The 25,194-nt window shown below is 50.8% G+C and overlaps 2 protein-coding genes across 5 annotated transcripts in view; both read right to left on the bottom strand.

The window, feature by feature from the left end:
- WDR90 (WD repeat domain 90) overlaps window positions 1-15,512 on the bottom strand; it is a 47,265-nt gene extending 31,753 nt beyond the window's left edge. Inside the window, exons 1-7 of one of the 2 annotated variants that reach the window (XM_056536474.1) lie at window positions 15,369-15,512; window positions 4,435-4,526; window positions 4,088-4,264; window positions 3,496-3,634; window positions 3,252-3,422; window positions 2,488-2,611; window positions 493-563 (exon numbers count right to left, since the gene is read on the bottom strand). In XM_056536474.1, coding sequence (XP_056392449.1) covers window positions 493-563; window positions 2,488-2,611; window positions 3,252-3,422; window positions 3,496-3,634; window positions 4,088-4,264; window positions 4,435-4,526; window positions 15,369-15,378 — 784 coding nt within the window. In that variant the 5' untranslated portion in view covers window positions 15,379-15,512. Of the gene's footprint in view, window positions 1-492; window positions 564-2,487; window positions 2,612-3,251; window positions 3,423-3,495; window positions 3,635-4,087; window positions 4,265-4,434; window positions 4,527-12,436; window positions 12,478-15,368 lie in introns of those variants that run through there. The other variant, XM_056536473.1, reaches the window with a different exon arrangement.
- Window positions 15,513-18,778: 3,266 nt separating this feature from the next.
- CFAP70 (cilia and flagella associated protein 70) overlaps window positions 18,779-25,194 on the bottom strand; it is a 69,044-nt gene continuing 62,628 nt past the window's right edge. For all 3 annotated transcript variants that reach the window (XM_056536475.1, XM_056536476.1, XM_056536477.1), the window contains 6 exons: window positions 22,888-23,040; window positions 22,644-22,805; window positions 22,085-22,174; window positions 21,542-21,643; window positions 21,395-21,442; window positions 18,779-18,941 (listed from right to left, as the gene is read on the bottom strand). In XM_056536475.1, the coding sequence (XP_056392450.1) occupies window positions 18,861-18,941; window positions 21,395-21,442; window positions 21,542-21,643; window positions 22,085-22,174; window positions 22,644-22,805; window positions 22,888-23,040 (636 nt within the window). In that variant the 3' untranslated portion in view covers window positions 18,779-18,860. The remainder of the gene's footprint in view (window positions 18,942-21,394; window positions 21,443-21,541; window positions 21,644-22,084; window positions 22,175-22,643; window positions 22,806-22,887; window positions 23,041-25,194) is intronic.

The raw sequence follows: 25,194 nt of genomic DNA, 5'->3' as shown, positions 1-25,194 counted from the left end.
AAAGGGGTACTCCGCCCCAAGACATCTTATCCCCTATTAAAAAGGATAGGGAATAAGATGCAAGATCAGGTTGGTCCCGCCACTGGGACCCCCGCGATCTCACTACTGCTACCGGTATTCGTTTAGAGCGTTGGGTGGAGCGCTGAGGCTCGTGACGTCACGGCCACGCCCCCTCAATGCAAGTCTATGGGAGGGGGCATGACACCCCCTCCCATAGACTTGCATTGAGGGGGCATGGCCGTGACATCACGAGCGGGCGTGACGTCACAAGCCTCCACCGGCATTGGCCAGTCAACCGTTCGCTCCGTGCATCGGATGACTAGGGTGTCGCAGAAGAGATTGCGGGGGTTCTCCGCCATCAGACCTCTTGTCTCCTATCCTTTGGAGTATTTCCTACCTGTCCTTCTCAGTATAATATACATATCTGCTTGCCTATGGTCTCCCTCAGTAATAAGCCCACAAGCAGCAGCAGAGCTGTCACATATGTCTCACCTGGGGCTGCGGAGGACTTCTGTCCCTTCTGGATGGAATCATAGGGCAGCTTGGAAGCATCTGAAGGAAACCTGGAAGAAAGGAAGAGAACGTTGACTACAGAATATGGAAGGAGGAACAGGATAATAGAGATTAATGTTCTAGTGCTCAGAGGGGTCCCAGCTTATTGATCCCTTCAGACGAAAATTACTACAATTTTGCCTTTATGACTATCTATAGACAGATTCCTGTTTTATTAGTGTCTATTCTAGACATACAACTGTCACCATTATGAGTAGTGATGAGCGGCAGGGGCCATAGTCGAATTCGCAATATTTCACAAATATCTTGATGATTATTCGTCCTATGATTGCGAAATTCCCATAGTCGCTATGTTCCTTCACTTTTTTTTCTCCATGTGAAAATTCGCATAAAAATTAGCATGTGAAAAAATAAATAAAAAACTAATAAAATAAAACGAATATTCTTCATTACGAATATATAGCACTATATTCTAAATATTCGCAAAATTGCGAAGTGCTGATATTCGCGATAAGAATTTGCATTACGAATATTCGTGCTCAACACTAATTATGAGTACCTTTGGGCAACCTCTGCACCCGCAGCTTCTTCTCTAGTGCCCTCCTGGTCAGGACAGGCAGGATAAGAACATAAAACATTACCGTATTTTTCGCCGTATAAGACGCACTTTTTCTTCCCCAAAACTGGGGGGAAAAAGTCGGTGAGTCTTATACGGTGAATACACCCCTATCGCGGGGGTCCCTGCGGTCTTCAACGGCCGGGACCCACGGCTAATACAGGACATCACCGATCGCGGTGATGCCCTGTATTAACCCTTCAGACGCGGCGATCAAAGCTGACCGCCACGTCTGAAGGGAAAGTGACACTAACCCGGCTGTTCAGTCAGGCTGTTCGGGACCGCCGCGATCCCGAACAGCCCGACTGAATAGCCGGGTTAGTGCTTACAGGACACCAGGAGGGACCTTACCTGCCTCCTCGGTGTCTTCTCCGTTCAGGGATCCCCTGTATGGCCGGTGCTCTCCTTCCTCGTCATCACGTCGTCGCGTACGTGAGTCGGCGTGCGTAACGACGTGATGGCGGCGACGGAGAGCGAGGATACCCGGCCAGCAGCAGAGACGTTCCGGAGCGACAGGGACACGGCGACAGCGATGGAGCGACATCCAGGGCAGCGGTGACGGGTCCGGAGCGGCGGGGACACGTGAGTATTACCTCCTATGCAGTGGTCTTCAATCTGCAGACCTCCAGATGTTGCAAAACTACAACTCCCAGCATGCCCGGACAGCCGTTGGCTGTCCGGGCATGCTGGGAGTTGTAGTTTTGCAACATCTGGAGGTCCGCAGGTTGAAGACCACTATTGGGTTCAAAATCTTTATTTTTTTTTGATTTTGCACCTATAAATTGGGTGCGTCTTATACGCCGGTGCGTCCTATAGGGCGAAAAATACGGTAAATCTGGCTTTACAGTCTTGAAGGAATGTATAGAGAGGCTGGTGGTTACATGTATTTACACAGGTTATCCAGGAATAGAAAAACAGAGCTAATTGCTTCCAAAAACAGTGTTCCCTCGGTCCTCAGGTTGTGTGTGGTATTACAATTTGCCTCTATTCACCTGAGGACAGGTGGGGCTATTTTTTTTTTTTTTTTTTAAGACAATGGGGGAGATTTATCAATACATGTCCAGAGGAAAAGCTGCTGTGTTGCCCATAGCAACCAATCAGATACCTTCTTCCAGTTTTCAGAGGATTTATCAAAAATGTAAGAAGCGATCTGATTGGTTGCTATGGGCAACTCAACAACTCTTGGACGGGTTTTGATAAATCTCCCCCATTAGCTTTGTTTTTCTGATAACCCCTTTAAATACATGTAATGTAACCACCAGCCCCTCCCAAGCATACAAAGCTGTATCCCACTCTTCTCTCAGCCCTGGAGATTTACATATCTTTTATACCACTGTGGACAGGGATGCTTTACTCACCTTATAAAGTCATACAGGTCATGCCACTTCTCTCCTTTAGGAACCGGAAATGTCATCTCCCGGGGCATCGGAGTGACACCATTTTGTAAGGACTTGGATTGCCGTGCCTCTGCATAAGACATCTCTGGAATAAGAGCCAGAACAGAGTTAGGCTGCATTCACATAACGTTTTTACGGTGAACGGATCCATCTGGGAAATGTGAAAACCGGGCACTCCCGTATCCCAGCAGGACCCAGCCCCCATCTCACTTATTTGAATGAGCCGACCTGAGTCCGATAGTGACAGAGTCCGATAGTGACAGAGTCCGATAGTGACAGAGTCCGATAGTGACTCCGGTCGGCCCATTTTTGCCCCAAATCCAGTTTTCTGGCGGACTGAAAACCGCAGCATACAACTATTTTCAGTCCTGCCAGAAAACCGTATATGGGACAAAAATGGGCCGACCGGAGTCACTATCTGCCTCAGTCACTATCTGCCTCCGGTCGGCTCACTCTATTAGATGTAGCCCGGGTTCGGCTGGGATACGGGAGCACCCGGTTTTCACATTTCCCAGCCTGATCCGCTCACCGTTATGTCAATGCCGCCTTACAGGGACCCACTTCTATAAGCCAGAGGGGAGAATCACTGACCCCTTGCAGTACCCATTCATTTCAAGGGGAACCGTGTAACCAACGGGCAGCAGCTGGGGCCATGTCTCATGGAAAGATTTGCCCAAAGTGGACATAAAGCTTCATAAGATGGAGAAACAGGTACAACTTCTTACCAGGACTGAAGATCAGATCACTTGTCAGTAGATTCTTCACCAGTAAATTCGAGCACAGCTTGACGCTCCTTAGATGGCTGTATCTCCGGCTCAGGTACATAGACAGGATATAGCGAAGGTCCAGCAACAGACATGTCCACCGGGAACCTGACGGGGCCGGACCCACCAGACCTGGACAGGAGATGGGGACGTGAATGATGCCCACTTGTCAGATGTTGGGGTGACACACGATCTGTGTACTCACCTTGGCGGGCACCCTGCGCTGTGCTGTCATACACTGAGCCCTTCACTGCTCCACACAAAAACGGGAACTGCAGCCAGGTGGCCGTGGACTTGAACTCCTTAAAGAGGTTGGAGAAGGAGATTCGGATGGTCTGACCGTCCTGGGAGAGACAGACATGGTAAGGACCTGCAGGTCACAGGGGATGTAAGGGTGGGTTCACATTACGTTTGTAGTGTACGGATGCTGGAGCCGGTTGGGAGGAGCGAAAACCGGCCACTCCCGTACCCCAGCCAGATCCCTGTTAATTTCAATGAGCCGACCGGAGTCAAGCGCTGTCTCCGGTCGGCTCATTTTTGCCCCATTTACAGTCCGGTGGGAAAACCGTATACGGGGCAAAAATGAGCCGACCAGAGACAGCGTTTGACTCCGGTCAGCTCAGTTAAATGAATGGGGGTACGGGAGTGGCCGATTTTCGCTCCTCCCAACCGGATCCGATACCCGTACACTACAAGCGTAGTGTGAACCCACCCTAACACAGTTTTCCCTACATCCCTATCAGTTGCCCCCTGCTTTCCCAGAACTAGATATTTCACAGACCACCCCTCACCCTTACCTCAGCGCTGACATCTACATGGACTACAAAGTGCTTCCCGGGTATTGGTCTGAAGAGCACATAGAGGTAGCGTCCGGTCAGGCCCAGGCTCTGGGAGCTGGTCTTGGGGATCTGGATGTAGTTTCCTGCTGAGATGGCCCCTCGGATCTTGTACACAGTGCACTTCAGGCTTCTGTCCTGCAGGAGGTAAGATTACGGGGTCTTATACAGCATTAAAGACAGACATTACTGGGAGGGTCCTGAGGGTGATGGCAGGTGGTCCGCAGTGCACACAGTATGTGATGTACATGAGCCATAACATCACATCCTCAGTCCCAGCACGATGAATAGTATGACCAGACATTTACCATAAGGGAGGTGACGTCTCCTTCCTTGCTCGATCGCTTCCATTCCTCCAGCTGCACGTGCTTGAAGACGTTCACAAACGGGTGCTGCCAAACTGCGCAAAAGAGGAACATATATTATCACCCACCAGTGACCTCTGTATTAGGCATCTCCAGTTAACTTATAAATATCTCCCTACTTTTTGTATTGTCATAGAGCAGTGTTTCCCAACCAGGGTGCCTCCAGCTGTTGCAAAACTACAACTCCCAGCATGCCCGGACAGCCAACGACGTGAGGCGATGGGGGCGGGGTGTAATGAAGAGATGGGGGCATGTAATGGAGACGTGGAGGGGGGGTGTAATGAAGAGACGTGGAGGGGGGGTGTAATGAAGAAACTGGGGTATGTAATGGAGACGTGGAGGGGGGGTGTAATGAAGAGACGTGGAGGGGGGGTGTAATGAAGAGACGTGGAGGGGGGGTGTAATGAAGAGACGTGGAGGGGGGGGTGTAATGAAGAGACGTGGAGGGGGGGGGTGTAATGAAGAGACGTGGAGGGGGGTGTAATGAAGAGACGTGGAAGGGGGGGTGTAATGAAGAGACGTGGAGGGGGGGTGTAATGAAGAGACGTGGAAGGGGGTGTAATGAAGAGACGTGGAAGGGGGTGTAATGAAGAGACGTGGAGGGGGGTGTAATGAAGAGACGTGGAGGGGGGTGTAATGAAGAGACGTGGAAGGGGGGTGTAATGAAGAGACGTGGAGGGGGGGGTGTAATGAAGAGACGTGGAAGGGGGTGTAATGAAGAGACGTGGAGGGGGGGGGGTGTAATGAAGAGACGTGGAGGGGGGGGGGGTGTAATGAAGAGACGTGGAGGGGGGGGTGTAATGAAGAGACGTGGAGGGGGGGGTGTAATGAAGAGACGTGGAGGGGGGGGGGTGTAATGAAGAGACGTGGAGGGGGGGTGTAATGAAGAGACGTGGAGGGGGGTGTAATGAAGAGACGTGGAGGGGGGTGTAATGTAGAGACGTGGAGGGGGGTGTAATGAAGAGACGTGGAGGGGGGGGTGTAATGAAGAGACGTGGAGGGGGGGGGTGTAATGAAGAGACGTGGAGGGGGGGTGTAATGAAGAGACGTGGAGGGGGGTGTAATGAAGAGACGTGGAGGGGGGTGTAATGAAGAGACGTGGAGGGGGGTGTAATGAAGAGACGTGGAGGGGGGTGTAATGAAGAGACGTGGAGGGGGGTGTAATGAAGAGACGTGGAAGGGGGGGTGTAATGAAGAGACGTGGAAGGGGGGGTGTAATGAAGAGACGTGGAGGGGGGGTGTAATGAAGAGACGTGGAAGGGGGGGTGTAATGAAGAGACGTGGAGGGGGGTGTAATGAAGAGGAGACGTGGAGGGGGATGTAATGAAGAGACGTGGAGGGGGGGTGTAATGAAGAGACGTGGGGGGGGTGTAATGAAGAGACGTGGAGGGGGGGTGTAATGAAGAGACGTGGAGGGGGGGGGGGTGTAATGAAGAGACGTGGAGGGGGGGTGTAATGAAGAGACGTGGAGGGGGGGTGTAATGAAGAGACGTGGAAGGGGGTGTAATGAAGAGACGTGGAGGGGGGTGTAATGAAGAGACGTGGAGGGGGGGGGGTGTAATGAAGAGACGTGGAGGGGGGGTGTAATGAAGAGACGTGGAGGGGGGGTGTAATGAAGAGACGTGGAGGGGGGGTGTAATGAAGAGACGTGGAGGGGGGGTGTAATGAAGAGACGTGGAGGGGGGGGTGTAATGAAGAGACGTGGGGGGGTGTAATGAAGAGACGTGGGGGGGGTGTAATGAAGAGACGTGGGGGGGGGGTGTAATGAAGAGACGTGGAGGGGGGGGTGTACTGAAGAGACGTGGAGGGGGGGTGTAATGAAGAGACGTGGAGGGGGGGGTGTAATGAAGAGACGTGGAGGGGGGTGTAATGAAGAGACGTGGAAGGGGGTGTAATGAAGAGACGTGGAGGGGGGGTGTAATGAAGAGACGTGGGGGGGGTGTAATGAAGAGACGTGGGGGGGGTGTAATGAAGAGACGTGGAGGGGGGTGTAATGAAGAGACGTGGAGGGGGGGTGTAATGAAGAGACGTGGAGGGGGGTGTAATGAAGAGACGTGGAGGGGGGGTGTAATGAAGAGACGTGGGGGGGGGTGTAATGAAGAGACGTGGAGGGGGTGTAATGAAGAGACGTGGAGGGGGGGTGTAATGAAGAGACGTGGAGGGGGGGGTGTAATGAAGAGACGTGGAAGGGGGGTGTAATGAAGAGACGTGGAAGGGGGGTGTAATGAAGAGACGTGGAGGGGGTGTGTGTAATGAAGAGACGTGGAGGGGGGGGGGTGTAATGAAGAGACGTGGAGGGGGGGGGGTGTAATGAAGAGACGTGGAGGGGGGGGTGTAATGAAGAGACGTGGAGGGGGGGGTGTAATGAAGAGACGTGGAGGGGGGGGGTGTAATGAAGAGACGTGGAGGGGGGGTGTAATGAAGAGACGTGGAGGGGGGTGTAATGAAGAGACGTGGAGGGGGGTGTAATGAAGAGACGTGGAGGGGGGTGTAATGAAGAGACGTGGAGGGGGGGGTGTAATGAAGAGACGTGGAGGGGGGGTGTAATGAAGAGACGTGGAGGGGGGGGTGTAATGAAGAGATGTGGAGGGGGGGGTGTAATGAAGAGATGTGGAGGGGGGGTACTGAGACCCCCACCAATCACTAGAATGACTTAGGGAAAGTGTTCAGCCAGGGCAGGGAGTCAGGGTGTGATGGGCAGAGCTGAGCGCTTCTCCTGGTTGTTCTGTGATTGTTGGGGGTCTCAGTCCCTGGACCTGACAGATCAGATCTATTGCCTGCGACTCCTCAAAAGTATTTTACAGCAACAATAATGGTTTAAGGAGCAAAGAGGAACAGAGGGAATTAGGTAGAAAGTAGAGACTGTCCCCCAAAATGATGGACACGAGGTAAGTATCATCTTGTAACCCTTACATCACTACCCCCAGTGACCCCTATATTACATATGATCACCCCACAGTGACCCCTATATTACATATGATCACCCCCCCAGTGACCCCTATATTACATATGATCACCTCCCCGTGACCCCTATATTACATATATGATCACCCCCCCAGTGACCCCTATATTACATATGATCACCCCCCCAGTGACCCCTATATTACATATGATCACCCCCCCAGTGACCCCTATATTACATATATGATCACCCCCCCGTGACCCCTATATTACATATATGATCACCCCCCCCAGTGACCCCTATATTACATATATGATCACCCCCCCCCCGTGACCCCTATATTACATATGATCACCCCCCCCCCGTGACCCCTATATTACATATATGATCACCCCCCCCCAGTGACCCCTATATTACATATATGATCACCCCCCCCAGTGACCCCTATATTACATATATGATCACCCCCCCCCCAGTGACCCCTATATTACATATATGATCACCCCCCCCCCCAGTGACCCCTATATTACATATATGATCACCCCCCCCAGTGACCCCTATATTACATATATGATCACCCCCCCCAGTGACCCCTATATTACATATATGATCACCCCCCCCCAGTGACCCCTATATTACATATATGATCACCCCCCCCCCCAGTGACCCCTATATTACATATGATCACCCCCCCCAGTGACCCCTATATTACATATGATCACCCCCCCCAGTGACCCCTATATTACATATATGATCACCCCCCCGTGACCCCTATATTACATATATGATCACCCCCCCGTGACCCCTATATTACATATATGATCACCCCCCCCGTGACCCCTATATTACATATGATCACCTCCCCCCGTGACCCCTATATTACATATGATCACCCCCCCCGTGATCCCTATATTACATATGATCACCCCCCCCAGTGACCCCTATTTAACATATATGATCACCCCCCCAGTGACCCCTATATTACATATGATCACCCCCCCAGTGACCCCTATATTACATATATGATCACCCCCCCCCAGTGACCCCTATATTACATATATGATCACCCCCCCCCAGTGACCCCTATATTACATATATGATCACCCTCCCCAGTGACCCCTATATTACATATATGATCACCCCCCCCCCAGTGACCCCTATATTACATATATGATCACCCCCCCCAGTGACCCCTATATTACATATATGATCACCCCCCCAGTGACCCCTATATTACATATATGATCACCCCCCCCCCCCAGTGACCCCTATATTACATATATGATCACCCCCCCCGTGACCCCTATATTACATATGATCACCCCCCCCGTGACCCCTATATTACATATATGATCACCCCCCCAGTGACCCCTATATTACATATATGATCACCCCCCCCCCCGTGACCCCTATATTACATATGATCACCCCCCCCCCCCGTGACCCCTATATTACATATATGATCACCCCCCCCCCCCCAGTGACCCCTATATTACATATATGATCACCCCCCCCAGTGACCCCTATATTACATATATGATCACCCCCCCAGTGACCCCTATATTACATATATGATCACCCCCCCAGTGACCCCTATATTACATATATGATCACCCCCCCCAGTGACCCCTATATTACATATATGATCACCCCCCCCCAGTGACCCCTATATTACATATATGATCACCCCCCCCCCCCAGTGACCCCTATATTACATATATGATCACCCCCCCCCAGTGACCCCTATATTACATATGATCACCCCCCCAGTGACCACTATATTACATATATGATCACCCCCCCCAGTGACCCCTATATTACATATATGATCACCCCCCCGTGACCCCTATATTACATATATGATCACCCCCCCGTGACCCCTATATTACATATATGATCACCCCCCCGTGACCCCTATATTACATATGATCACCTCCCCCCGTGACCCCTATATTACATATGATCACCTCCCCCCGTGACCCCTATATTACATATGATCACCCCCCCCCCCGTGATCCCTATATTACATATGATCACCCCCCCCAGTGACCCCTATTTAACATATATGATCACCCCCCCAGTGACCCCTATATTACATATGATCACCCCCCCCAGTGACCCCTATATTACATATATGATCACCCCCCCAGTGACCCCTATATTACATATATGATCACCCCCCCCCAGTGACCCCTATATTACATATATGATCACCCCCCCCCAGTGACCCCTATATTACATATATGATCACCCTCCCCAGTGACCCCTATATTACATATATGATCACCCCCCCCCAGTGACCCCTATATTACATATATGATCACCCCCCCCCAGTGACCCCTATATTACATATATGATCACCCCCCCCCCCAGTGACCCCTATATTACATATATGATCACCCCCCCCCCGTGACCCCTATATTACATATGATCACCCCCCCGTGACCCCTATATTACATATATGATCACCCCCCAAGTGACCCCTATATTACATATATGATCACCCCCCCCAGTGACCCCTATATTACATATATGATCACCCCCCCCCAGTGACCCCTATATTACATATATGATCACCCCCCCCAGTGACCCCTATATTACATATATGATCACCCCCCCCCCCCGTGACCCCTATATTACATATATGATCACCCCCCCCCGTGACCCCTATATTACATATATGATCACCCCCCCCAGTGACCCCTATATTACATATATGATCACCCCCCCAGTGACCCCTATATTACATATGATCACCCCCCCCAGTGACCACTATATTACATATATGATCACCCCCCCCCCAGTGACCCCTATATTACATATATGATCACCCCCCCCCAGTGACCCCTATATTACATATATGATCACCCCCCCGTGACCCCTATATTACATATATGATCACCCCCCCGTGACCCCTATATTACATATGATCACCTCCCCCCGTGACCCCTATATTACATATGATCACCCCCCCGTGATCCCTATATTACATATGATCACCCCCCCCCAGTGACCCCTATTTAACATATATGATCACCCCCCCAGTGACCCCTATATTACATATGATCACCCCCCCAGTGACCCCTATATTACATATATGATCACCCCCCCAGTGACCCCTATATTACATATATGATCACCCCCCCCCAGTGACCCCTATATTACATATATGATCACCCCCCCCCAGTGACCCCTATATTACATATATGATCACCCCCCCCAGTGACCCCTATATTACATATATGATCACCCCCCCCAGTGACCCCTATATTACATATATGATCACTCCCCCCCCAGTGACCCCTATATTACATATATGATCACCCCCCCCAGTGACCCCTATATTACATATATGATCACCCCCCCCAGTGACCCCTATATTACATATGATCACCCCCCAGTGACCCCTATATTACATATATGATCACCCCCCCAGTGACCCCTATATTACATATATGATCACCCCCCCCAGTGACCCCTATATTATATACATGATCACCCCCCCCCCCAGTGACCCCTATATTACATACATGATCACCCCCCCCAGTGACCCCTATATTACATATATGATCACCCCCCCCCCAGTGACCCCTATATTACATATATGATCACCCCCCCCAGTGACCCCTATATTACATATATGATCACCCCCCCCCAGTGACCCCTATATTACATATATGATCACCCCCCCCAGTGACCCCTATATTATATATGATCACCAGAGACCCGTATATCAGCCCCTCATACCTCCAGAGACCCCTATATCAGCCCCCTCATACCTCCAGAGACCCCTATATCAGCCCCTCATACCTCCAGAGACCCCTATATCAGCCCCTCATACCTCCAGAGACCCCTATATCAGCCCCCCATACCTCCAGAGACCCCTATATCAGCCCCTCATACCTCCAGAGACCCCTATATCAGCCCCCTCATACCTCCAGAGACCCCTATATCAGCCCCTCATACCTCCAGAGACCCCTATATCAGCCCCTCATACCTCCAGAGACCCCTATATCAGCCCCCTCATACCTCCAGAGACCCCTATATCAGCCCCCTCATATCTCCAGAGACCCCTATATCAGCCCCTCATATCTCCAGAGACCCCTATATCGGCCCCTCATACCTCCAGAGACCCCTATATCGCCCCCTCATACCTCCAGAGACCCCTATATCAGCCCCCCTCATACCTCCAGAGTCCCCTATATCAGCCCCTCATACCTCCAGAGACCCCTATATCGGCCCCTCATACCTCCAGAGACCCCTATATCGGCCCCTCATATCTCCAGAGACCCCTATATCGGCCCCTCATACCTCCAGAGACCCCTATATCAGCCCCCTCATACCTCCAGAGACCCCTATATCAGCCCCCCTCATACCTCCAGAGACCCCTATATCAGCCCCCTCATACCTCCAGAGACCCCTATATCAGCCCCCCTCATACCTCCAGAGACCCCTATATCAGCCCCTCATACCTCCAGAGACCCCTATATCAGCCCCCCATACCTCCAGAGACCCCTATATCAGCCCCCCTCATACCTCCAGAGACCCCTATATCAGTCCCCATACCTCCAGAGACCCCTATATCAGCCCCTCATACCTCCAGAGACCCCTATATCAGCCCCCTCATACCTCCAGAGACCCCTATATCAGCCCCCCTCATACCTCCAGAGACCCCTATATCAGCCCCTCATACCTCCAGAGACCCCTATATCAGTCCCCATACCTCCAGAGACCCCTATATCAGCCCCCTCATACCTCCAGAGACCCCTATATCAGCCCCCTCATACCTCCAGAGACCCCTATATCAGCCCCTCATACCTCCAGAGACCCCTATATCAGCCCCCCTCATACCTCCAGAGACCCCTATATCAGCCCCTCATACCTCCAGAGACCCCTATATCAGCCCCCCATACCTCCAGAGACCCCTATATCAGCCCCCCTCATACCTCCAGAGACCCCTATATCAGTCCCTCATACCTCCAGAGACCCCTATATCAGCCCCCCTCATACCTCCAGAGACCCCTATATTAGCCCCCCTCATACCTCCAGAGACCCCTATATCAGCCCCCCTCATATCTCCAGAGACCCCTATATTAGCCCCCTCATACCTCCAGAGACCCCTATATCAGCCCCCCCTCATACCTCCAGAGACCCCTATATCAGCCCCCCTCATACCTCCAGAGACCCCTATATCAGCCCCCCCTCATACCTCCAGAGACCCCCTATATCAGCCCCTCATACCTCCAGAGACCCCTATATCAGCGCCGCATACCTCCAGAGACCCCTATATCAGCCCCCTCATACCTCCAGAGACCCCTATATCAGCGCCGCATACCTCCAGAGACCCCTATATCAGCCCCTCATACCTCCAGAGACCCCTATATCAGCCCCCTCATACCTCCAGAGACCCCTATATCAGCCCCCCTCATACCTCCAGAGACCCCTATATCAGCCCCCCCTCATACCTCCAGAGACCCCCTATATCAGCCCCTCATACCTCCAGAGACCCCTATATCAGCCCCCTCATACCTCCAGAGACCCCTATATCAGCGCCGCATACCTCCAGAGACCCCTATATCAGCCCCTCATACCTCCAGAGACCCCTATATTAGCCCCCCTCATACCTCCAGAGACCCCTATATCAGCCCCCCCTCATACCTCCAGAGACCCCCTATATCAGCCCCTCATACCTCCAGAGACCCCTATATCAGCCCCCCTCATACCTCCAGAGACCCCTATATCAGCGCCGCATACCTCCAGAGACCCCTATATCAGCCCCCTCATACCTCCAGAGACCCCTATATCAGCGCCGCATACCTCCAGAGACCCCTATATCAGCCCCCCATACCTCCAGAGACCCCTATATCAGCCCCCCTCATACCTCCAGAGACCCCTATATCAGCCCCTCATACCTCCAGAGACCCCTATATTAGCCCCCCTCATACCTCCAGAGACCCCTATATCAGCCCCCCCTCATACCTCCAGAGACCCCCTATATCAGCCCCTCATACCTCCAGAGACCCCTATATCAGCCCCCTCATACCTCCAGAGACCCCTATATCAGCGCCGCATACCTCCAGAGACCCCTATATCAGCCCCTCATACCTCCAGAGACCCCTATATCAGCGCCGCATACCTCCAGAGACCCCTATATCAGCCCCCTCATACCTCCAGAGACCCCTATATCAGCCCCCCTCATACCTCCAGAGACCCCTATATCAGCCCCTCATACCTCCAGAGACCCCTATATCAGTCCCCATACCTCCAGAGACCCCTATCAGCCCCCCTCATACCTCCAGAGACCCCTATATCAGCCCCCTCATACCTCCAGAGACCCCTATATCAGCCCCTCATACCTCCAGAGACCCCTATATCAGCCCCCCTCATACCTCCAGAGACCCCTATATCAGCCCCTCATACCTCCAGAGACCCCTATATCAGCCCCCCATACCTCCAGAGACCCCTATATCAGCCCCCCTCATACCTCCAGAGACCCCTATATCAGTCCCTCATAACCTCCAGAGACCCCTATATCAGCCCCCCTCATACCTCCAGAGACCCCTATATTAGCCCCCCTCATACCTCCAGAGACCCCTATATCAGCCCCCCTCATATCTCCAGAGACCCCTATATTAGCCCCCTCATACCTCCAGAGACCCCTATATCAGCCCCCCCTCATACCTCCAGAGACCCCTATATCAGCCCCCCTCATACCTCCAGAGACCCCTATATCAGCCCCCCCTCATACCTCCAGAGACCCCTATATCAGCCCCCCTCATACCTCCAGAGACCCCTATATCAGCCCCCCTCATACCTCCAGAGACCCCTATATCAGCCCCCCTCATACCTCCAGAGACCCCTATATCAGCCCCTCATACCTCCAGAGACCCCTATATCAGCCCCTCATACCTCCAGAGACCCCTATATCAGCCCCCCTCATACCTCCAGAGACCCCTATATCAGCCCCCCTCATACCTCCAGAGACCCCTATATCAGCCCCCCTCATACCTCCAGAGACCCCTATATCAGCCCCCCTCATACCTCCAGAGACCCCTATATCAGCCCCTCATACCTCCAGAGACCCCTATATCAGCCCCTCATACCTCCAGAGACCCCTATATCAGCCCCCTCATACCTCCAGAGACCCCTATATCAGCCCCCCTCATACCTCCAGAGACCCCTATATCAGCCCCTCATACCTCCAGAGACCCCTATATCAGCCCCCTCATACCTCCAGAGACCCCTATATCAGCCCCTCATACCTCCAGAGACCCCCTATATCAGCCCCCCTCATATCTCCAGAGACCCCTATATCAGCCCCTCATATCTCCAGAGACCCCTATATCAGCCCCTCATACCTCCAGAGACCCCTATATCAGCCCCCCTCATATCTCCAGAGACCCCTATATCAGCCCCCTCATACCTCCAGAGACCCCTATATCAGCCCCCTCATACCTCCAGAGACCCCTATATCAGCCCCCCTCATACCTCCAGAGACCCCTATATCAGCCCCCCTCATACCTCCAGAGACCCCTATATCAGCCCCCCTCATACCTCCAGAGACCCCTATATCAGCCCCTCATATCTCCAGAGACCCCTATATCAGCCCCCCTCATACCTCCAGAGACCCCTATATCAGCCCCCCTCATACCTCCAGAGACCCCTATATCAGCCCCCCTCATACCTCCAGAGACCCCTATATCAGCCCCTCATATCTCCAGAGACCCCTATATCAGCCCCCCTCATACCTCCAGAGACCCCTATATCAGCCCCCCTCATACCTCCAGAGACCCCTATATCAGCCCCCTCATACCTCCAGAGACCCCTATATCAGCCCCCCTCATACCTCCAGAGACCCCTATATCAGCCCCCCTCATACCTCCAGAGACCCCTATATCAGCCCCCCCTCATACCTCCAGAGACCCCTATATCAGCCCCTCATATCTCCAGAGACCCCTATATCAGCCCCTCATACCTCCAGACATCGCTCCCAGTCCGCAGCTCAATCCTCCCGCCGTGACCAACTGTCTGTAAACCCGTGACGTCACCTCCCAGCCCTAACGACCATTCCAACGCGTCGCTCCGCCCCTGGAAACCGGTCGCAAATTGATGACGTAACACACCCGCCTAACATGTTACCAGGCAACCGCCACTGCCTGTATACAGCTGCAGTCACGTGTTCTCTGCGGCATTACTCACCCGTGTCAGTGTATCCTGAGCCCGGAACATCCCTCATACACCCCGGACATCTCCACAGAGCTGTCAATCACACCACAGCCCCGCCCACATGGCGCGGTCCAGTAAGTAAACAGTGGGCACAGTACAGAGTATATATCCTGCCTCTATAACCCCTGTATACTCTCCTGTACAGAGGTGATCTGCAGCACCTGTCAGACTACAATCCCCAGCATGCCCTGACAGCCATAAACTGCACATATAAAATATCATTGATAGATCTGTGCCCCCCCTATTATTGATAGATCTGTGCCCCCCCCCTATTATTGATAGATCTGTGCCCCCCCTATTATTGATAGATCTGTGCCCCCCTATTATTGATAGATCTGTGCCCCCCCTATTATTGATAGCTCTGTGCCCCCCTATTATTGATAGATCTGTGCCCCCCCCTATTATTGATAGATCTGTGCCCCCCCTATTATTGATAGCTCTGTGCCCCCCTATTATTGATAGATCTGTGCCCCCCCTATTATTGATAGATCTGTGCCCCCCCTATTATTGATAGATCTGTGCCCCCCCTATTATTGATAGCTCTGTGCCCCCCTATTATTGATAGATCTGTGCCCCCCCTATTATTGATAGATCTGTGCCCCCCCTATTATGATAGATCTGTGCCCCCCCTATTATTGATAGATCTGTGCCCCCCCTATTATTGATAGCTCTGTGCCCCCCTATTATTGATAGATCTGTGCCCCCCCTATTATTGATAGATCTGTGCCCCCCCTATTATTGATAGCTCTGTGCCCCCCCTATTATTGATAGATCTGTGCCCCCCCCTATTATTGATAGATCTGTGCCCCCCCTATTATTGATAGCTCTGTGCCCCCCTATTATTGATAGATCTGTGCCCCCCCTATTATTGATAGCTCTGTGCCCCCCTATTATTGATAGATCTGTGCCCCCCCCTATTATTGATAGCTCTGTGCCCCCCCTATTATTGATAGCTCTGTGCCCCCCTATTATTGATAGATCTGTGCCCCCCTATTATTGATAGATCTGTGCCCCCCCCTATTATTGATAGATCTGTGCCCCCCCCCCCCATTATTGATAGATCTGTGCCCCCCCTATTATTGATAGATCTGTGCCCCCCTATTATTCATAGATCTGTGCCCCCCCTATTATTGATAGATCTGTGCCCCCCCCCTATTATTGATAGATCTGTGCCCCCCCCTATTATTGATAGATCTGTGCCCCCCCCTATTATTGATAGTGAAGGAGGAGGAAATCGGAAGCTGAGATCGCGCTGTTGCAGAGAAGGTTCAAGGATACTGGTAGAAGTCTTAATTTCTTTTATTCTATTCACACAACGCATTTCTGGATATTAATAATCCTTTCATGCACTAACTTCCTCCATGAGTCTGGTGTGCAATGCTTGGTCTCTTAGGGCATCTGATAAACAGGACAGGAGTGAGCACATTGGAGTGGTAGTCTCGTCCTAACTTCTTGGACTATGTTCTGGATGTTATGGGAACCCCTAGTGGTCCTTTGTAAGCCATGATTTCTCACACAACTGGCAATTGTTTCAAAGTCCACTTTTTGAGGCTGCAGCCTGTGCCTGGAATATGCACAACCTGACCAGGTGAGTGCCTTCCTCACTCACCCACATTATCCTATTTGGTCTGGAAGATCGCACACAGAAGCGCTCTGTTGTTTTTTTGCCCTATTATTGATAGATCTGGTGCCCCCCCATTATTGATAGATCTGTGCCCCCCCTATTATTCATAGATCTGTGCCCCCCCTACTATTGATAGATCTGTGCCCCCCCTATTATTGATAGATCTGTGCCCCCCCTATTATTGATAGATATGTGCCCCCCCCTATTATTGATAGATCTGTGCCCCCCCTTATTATTGATAAATCTGTGCCCCCCCCTACTATTGATAGATCTGTGCCCCCCTATTATTGATAGATCTGTGCCCCCCCTATTATTGATAGATCTGTGCCCCCCCCTATTATTGATAGATCTGTGCCCCCCCTTATTATTGATAGCTCTGTGCCCCCCCTATTATTGATAGATCTGTGCCCCCCCCTATTATTGATAGCTCTGTGCCCCCCCTATTATTGATAGATCTGTGCCCCCCCTACTATTGATAGATCTGTGCCCCCCTATTATTGATAGATCTGTGCCCCCCCTATTATTGATAGATCTGTGCCCCCCCTATTATTGATAGATCTGTGCCCCCCCCCTATTATTGATAGATCTGTGCCCCCCCCTTATTATTGATAGATCTGTGCCCCCCCCTATTATTGATAGATCTGTGCCCCCCCCTATTATTGATAGATATGTGCCCCCACTATTATTGATAGATCTGTGCCCCCCCCCTATTATTGATAGATCTGTGCCCCCCTATTATTGATAGATCTGTGCCCCCCCCTATTATTGATAGATCTGTGCCCCCCTATTATTGATAGATATGAGCCCCCCTACTATTGATAGATCTGTGCCCCCCCCTATTATTGATAGATATGTGCCCCCCCCCTTATTATTGATAGATCTGTGCCCCCCCTATTATTGATAGATCTGTGCCCCCCCCCTATTATTGATAGATATGTGCCCCCCTACTATTGATAGATCTGTGCCCCCCCTATTATTGATAGATCTGTGCCCCCCCTATTATTGATAGATATGTGACCCCCCCTTATTATTGATAGATCTGTGCCCCCCCTATTATTGATAGATATGTGCCCCCCCCTTATTATTGATAGATCTGTGCCCCCCCTATTATTGATAGATATGTGCCCCCTTATTATTGATAGATCTGTGCCCCCCCTATTATTGATAGATATGTGCCCCCCTATTATTGATAGATATGTGCCCCCCTACTATTGATAGATCTGTGCCCCCCCCCCTATTATTGATAGATCTGTGCCCCCCCTATTATTGATAGATATGTGGCCCCCCCCCTTATTATTGATAGATCTGTGCCCCCCCTATTATTGATAGATATGTGGCCCCCCCCTTATTATTGATAGATCTGTGCCCCCCCTATTATTGATAGATATGTGCCCCCCCCCTTATTATTGATAGATCTGTGCCCCCCCTATTATTGATAGATATGTGCCCCCCCCCCCCTTATTATTGATAGATCTGTGCCCCCCTATGCTTTACACTGCAGGCTGCACTTTAAAATAAACAGAAGAGGTTTATTTCATGACTGTACAACTTTATTAGTATAAAACAATGCAGCTCCTGTCATCTCATATTCCAGGGGATCTGTGCGGCCGATGTCCTTTAGAAGGACGGGTCCCCGAAGCCGACCTCCTCCTGCAGCTGGTGGATCTCCGTCATGAGGGTCTGGTCCTGGACATTCAACTGCAAGAGACAGAAGAAGATGTGTATCACAGGCTGATATATGCTCCAAACATGTCCCATTAACCCCTTAAGCACTCAGCGTTTTTCCGTTTTTGTATTTTCATTTTTTCCTCATCACCTTCTAAAAATCATAACGCTTTCAATTTTGCACCTAAAATTCCATATTGTGGCTTATTTTTTGTGCCACCAATTCTACTTTGCAGTGACATTAGTCATTTTACCAAATAATCCACGGTGAAACGGAAAAAAAATTCATTGTGCGACAAAATTGAAGAAAAAAATTTAATTTTGTAACTTTTGGGGGCTTCCGTCTCTACGCAGTGAATTTTTCTGTAAAAATGACACCTTCTCTTTATTCTGTAGGGCCAGATGTATTAAAATGATCCCCTACTTATATAGGTTGGATATTGTCGCACTTCAGAAAAAAATCATCACTACATGCAGGAAAATGTATACGTTTAAAATTGTCATCTTCTGACCCCTTTTTAAACACCAGGATTGGGCGCAGGGCGTACAGGTACGCCCTTGCATCCTTAAGAGGTTAAGAATATTTCTGTGAAGTCCGGTTCCGGCACGGCTGATGTAGGAGGCAAGCGAGGTGAGCTCCCGCCCGACTGTTACCAGCTGCCTACCAGCTCCGTGCCTGCAAGCTCCAGGGCATGGACAGGTATGTTCAGCGCGACGGTAAGTCTGCCCACCGCCGCCCGTGCTCCCAGCGCAACCACAGCAATATGGCCGCGGATGGAAGTACGCAGCAGCCAGCAGCACCGGGACCCCAGCCACAGCCACCGCTGTCCTCCTCTATGCAGCATATGGACATGGAAGTCTACCTCTTCTGCTGACGGCTCTTTACAGGGGACTCAGATACGGGGCCTCTCAGACCCTGCACATGCTGAGACTTTGGTGCACATGAATTATCAAAAACTAGCTGCAGAAGTGGGGCTCAGAATAACCCCTAATGTCCAGCATGTAGTGGAGAAAGTCCTTAAAGCAACATTACAGAATTTACAGTTGGAGGTGAAGGGAAATACTGGGCGTCTCACTGAGGCGGAACAGAGGGCGTCTCATATTGAGGATGGAGACGTCCTTACAGTCACCTCCCCTGACTTACAGCACTTTTGTGAACAGGACCTACCTAAGAACTTTGGACTCGCTCACCCTTGCCGGGTGGAACGGGCCCACAGGATCGGTCCGCCTCCTCACCAGGTACACCTGCAGCCCTACCCACCGCCCTCGCCAGGTTATAATGAACGTCCTGGACTTTAATGATAAGGTGGAAATTCTACAGCCTTATAGGCGTTTGTCCCAACCGCTGGTGATACACGGCATGCGCCTCCTACTCTTCGAAGATTTTTCTGTGGAAGTGGTGAAACGCAGGAGAGCTTTTAGTGCAACCTGTACCGCACTTTTCAAAGCTAAATACCGATTTCAACTACAATACGCGGCTGTTCTTCGGGGTTCCATGCAGATGGGACTGTTTTGGTCTACAACACTCCAGAGGCTGCTGCCGCTTCCCTGAATCAACTCCTGAATACGTCCTCTGGGCGATCTTCCACTCAACGCCACACAGAAGACCTCGCTCACCTAGAGGCACCCACCGCTCCAGATCACCCACCTAATCAGAGGGACCGATACCTCCGACATCACTGCCCACGACGTGGCTACAGCAGTGACCGCCGCTTCTCTCCAGACTGAGGTGCATCTTGTTTCAGCTATGGGGATTACTATGAGGCTCGTACTATGGGGATTACTCTGAACATTGTTTTTGGGGGTATGACCAGGATCAAAATAGTCAGCGTTGACATTAAAGGAGAACTCCGGTACATTACATCTTATTCCCTATCCACAGGATAGAGAATAAGTGTCTGATTGGTCTGATTGCAGGGGTCCGAACCTCCCCCCCCCCCCTTATCCTCTATCCTGTGAATAAGTGATGTTATTTACTAGAGTTCCCCTTTAATGTCTGAAAACACTTTTCTTTGCACTCATGCAACCTTCCCTCTCTTCCATCTCTAGTTTGGGGGCATCATTTCAGTTTTCACCCCATATCAACCCCTGCTGACTTTCACGTGGTACTCCGCCCTAGACATCTTATCCCCTATCCAAAGGATAGGGGGATAAGATGTCTGATCATGGGGGTCCTGCCGCAGAGGACCCCCGCAATCTCTCCTGCTGCTCCCCGAGTCATCACTGCATGGAGCTAAATTTGCTCCGTGCGTGATGACTCACGATACAGGGGCCGGAGTATCGTGACATCACGGCTCCGCCGCCTCATGATGTCACACCCCGCCCCCTCAAGGCAAGCCTATCACGGCCAGCAGCGGGACCCCCACGATCAGACATCTTATCCCCTATCCTTTAGATAGGGGATAAGATGTCTAGGGCGGAGTACCCCTTTAATGATGAAGGTTGCAGCATAGATGGTGGCGGTGTACACGCAGACGAGCACTTACCTTCCTGGTGTACTTGTATGACTGCTCCGCCTCCAGTTGTCTCCCAGTCTATGAGAAAAATGGCAGATTAATAAGAGGGGTTCCTCCACACAAGGTATAATCCCGCAGTCCCTACAGTGTGTGTATTTGGGGATCACTATCACTCACCTTTAGGCAGACGAGAGTCAGGTAGCCCCACACCTCAGCGTTGCTGTTATTCAGGGCATTGGCCTCAGATAGAGCATCCTCCGCTTCTTGCATCTCCTCCAGCTGGGAATGATATGATCAGCCTCATAAATACTCAGCGCATACCATTTTCAATATCTCTGCTTCCTTACAGTGACTGGAAACATTCATACGTCCAGCAGCCACAAATCTCTCCGAACTTAGCACAGCCACACAGCTGATAATTCTGTTACAGTGTCTCAGTGTATGCAGTCATCTATGACAGTGTTTTCCAACAAGGGTGCCCCCAGCTGTTTCAAAACTACAACTCCCAGCATGCCCGGACAGCTGGGAGTTGTAGTTTTGCAACAGCTGGAGACATCCTGGTTGGGAAACACTGTCTCTGATCAGAGACATAACGTAAAGTCGCACAAAAAGTCGCAAAACCATCAATGCACCAAATATGCGCCATTTTTACACACCAAAAGATGTGTAAAATTCCTGCTAAATTCCCCCCGAATGTATAGGTGATGTGATAAACCTTACCCTGTAACAAGCAACACCAACACCCAGCCAGGTAAGACAGGTGGGAGAGCGCTTACAGGCCAGCAGGTAAGTCTTCTTTGCTTTCTCAAACTGAAATATGAAAAACACAAGAGGTTATAGATAATATAGATTTACTGAGGTGTCTACTTATCCAGGTGATACAAACATCTTGTTTATCCTGTACTCCAGAGCTGTACTCACTATTCTGCTGGTGAGGTCACTGTGTACATACATTACATTACTTATCCTGTACTGATCCTGAGTTGTATCCTGTATTATACTCCAGAGCTGTACTCACTATTCTGCTGGTGAGGTCACTGTGTACATACATTACTTATCCTGTACTGATCCTGAGTTATATCCTGTATTATACTCCAGAGCTGTACTCACTATTCTGCTGGTGAGGTCACTGTGTACAGTCATTACATTACTTATCCTGTACTGATCCTGAGTTATATCCTGTATTATACTCCAGAGCTGTACTCACTATTCTGCTGGTGAGGTCACTGTGTACAGTCATTACATTACTTACAAGTGATGTACAGTAATTGATACTTACTTCTCCCTCCTGGAGATAGATGGATCCCAGGCGGAGGTAGACGGAGTGCAGCTCTGAGGCATCAGCCACCAAGCTGAGAGCATGCTCGTAGCACTGTCGCGCCTCCCCCTTCTTGCCGCTCATGTACCGCAGGTGGCCAATGAGAGCCCACACATCAGGGTTCTGTAATAGGGGACACGATTATAAAGGACACATCTCCCCCATCCTCCCTGTGTGACCCCACAATGAAGGGATGAAGATGCACCTGGTGGTCGACTTGTGACGCCTCCTGCAGGTTCTCGTTGGCTGCGTCAAACTCCTTCCTCAGTAGGTTCACCTGGGCACACATGAGGTGGTACTTACAGCTGGGCCCTCCATCTGGGCTCAGAAGTTCATGGGACAGCGCCCTCTGGACAAACTAAAAGCGTGAAAAAAAGGAAAATCTTACTTTGAATACAAGTGCACGCTTTTAAAGGGGTATTCCAGGAAAACACTTTTTTATTTAAGAGGCTTCTTAGGCTCGAAACGTCACAGTGCAGGCAGCATATCTCCGGCCGCAGCAATGTCCGCCTCGGCCGGTGATAGGCTGAGTACACTGTCATCTAAGGAGCCCGGGCAGCAGGGAGAAGGCTCCTTACATAATAGTGTGCTCAGCCTATCACCAGCCGAGGCGGGACATTGCTGCAACTGGAGATAAAGGAGCCCAGCAGCGAGGCTCAGTCCTAGATAACAATACAGAAATGTAGGTGCACTACTGTGGTAGATGTATACAATGACATTGGCTAATCCCTCAACACTGATGTTAAAATTGAGACATTCGCCAGTGTATCCATATATTAAGGACACACCAGAGCCCGCACACCAACGCCAAGGTTTCTCAGATGGCACGGGACCTAACGCTAACCTACCTGTGCGTAAAAAGCAAAAACCAGGGGCCAGTGGGCAATTACAGCAGCACTAGGTCGACATGTAGCCTGCTCCCAGTTCCCTCCAGCATGACTAAGCACACATACAATTCATTTCTGTATTGTATTCTAATTGTTACACATCCACACCTTTATCTGGTGTAGGATTCTATTGTGGCACTTGTAGTCCGCTGCAGGCATCGCTCCATTGTATGCATTTTTATGCTGGGGATCGCCACTAGCAACGGACTACAAGGGCAGGATCTGCTCCCCCAGTATAAATGCACAACTACATTTGGGGTTGAGCCCCTCCAGCCATTTGAGACCACGTTTTTTGTTGTTGTTTGTAAATTTATACGTGGAGGTGTGTAAACTCCATATGTTAATGCACCTTGAATACTTTCCAGGCAGCATTAGGGTTGCACCTGTGAGGCCATGCACCTATATCAGCCAACTTGGGTGGGGCTTGTAGCCTCTCTCCCCCCTTCCATTGTATGTGTGCTCAGTCACGCTGGAGGGAACTGGGAGCAGGCTACATGTCAACCTAGTGCTGCTGTAATTGCCCACTGGCCCCTGGTTTTTGCTTATTACGCACAGGTAGGTTAGCGTTAGGTCCCGTGCCATCTGAGAAACCTTGGCGTTGGTGTGCGGGCTCTGGTATGTCCTTAATATAAGGATACACTGGCGAATGTCTCAATTTTAACATCAGTGTTGAGGGATTAGCCAATGTCACTGTATACATCTACCACAGTAGGGCACCTACATTTCTGTATTGTATTATTCTAATTGTTACACATCAGCACCGTCTATCTGGTGTAGGATTCTATTGTGGCACTTGTAGTCCGCTGCCGGCATCCTCCATTGTATGCATTTTTATGCTGGGGATCGCCCCTAGCAACGGACTACAAGGGCAGGATCTGCTCCCCCAGTATATATGCACAACTGCATTTGGGGTTGAGCACCTCCAGCCATTTGAGACCACGTTTTTTGTTGTTGTCAGTCCTAGATAAGTGCAGGCAGTTGCCACAGCCACTCTGCTTCTGACCCTGACATGGTAGCAGCTGCAAGGGGCCCCCTGGAGGATAGGGGGCCTGGGCAGCTGCCCTGTTTGCCCCTGCCTAACACCGGCCCTGTATATAGAGGGGGCGTGGTGGCCCCTGCTTCGGGTGGGGGGTTGTGAGGCGCCGCTGTGAAGGAGAGCTGGGGCTCTAAACAGGAGATTGCGGGGGGCCCCAGCGCTCGGACCCCCCTCGACCTAAAACTTCCATCTGCCAACGCTGGGACTGCACAGGAATGTGCCGTCTCATAGATGACTTTGCATTCCGTGCAGACTCTGCACAAAGAATGAATGTGTTTATTCTTTGTGGACACTTAACTCAGAATTTCCATGCGAGAAACATCTGACACGGAATATCTGCCATGTGAATAGAGCAGCAGATTCCGTCACAGAAATTCTGACGTGTGAACATGGCCAAAGTGCTGAAGGTTTGTTACCATTGCATCCACACTAGACAGACTACAATGTAGTTTCCTGTGAAAAGTATTAGGTCTATATGGTTCTCAGCCTCTGGAAATAATTTCCATTTACTAAAATAAATGATACTCGAAGTGCAAGTATAATTTATTCTGTTTTGAGGCCTTATTTTTATTACAGGCTTGGATAGACC

Source organism: Hyla sarda, chromosome 8 (genome assembly GCF_029499605.1).
Source record: "Hyla sarda isolate aHylSar1 chromosome 8, aHylSar1.hap1, whole genome shotgun sequence".
Lineage (NCBI taxonomy): Eukaryota > Metazoa > Chordata > Amphibia > Anura > Hylidae > Hyla > Hyla sarda.
Note: the sequence above shows the minus strand (reverse complement) of the source record. Positions and strands in the feature narration are given on the sequence as shown.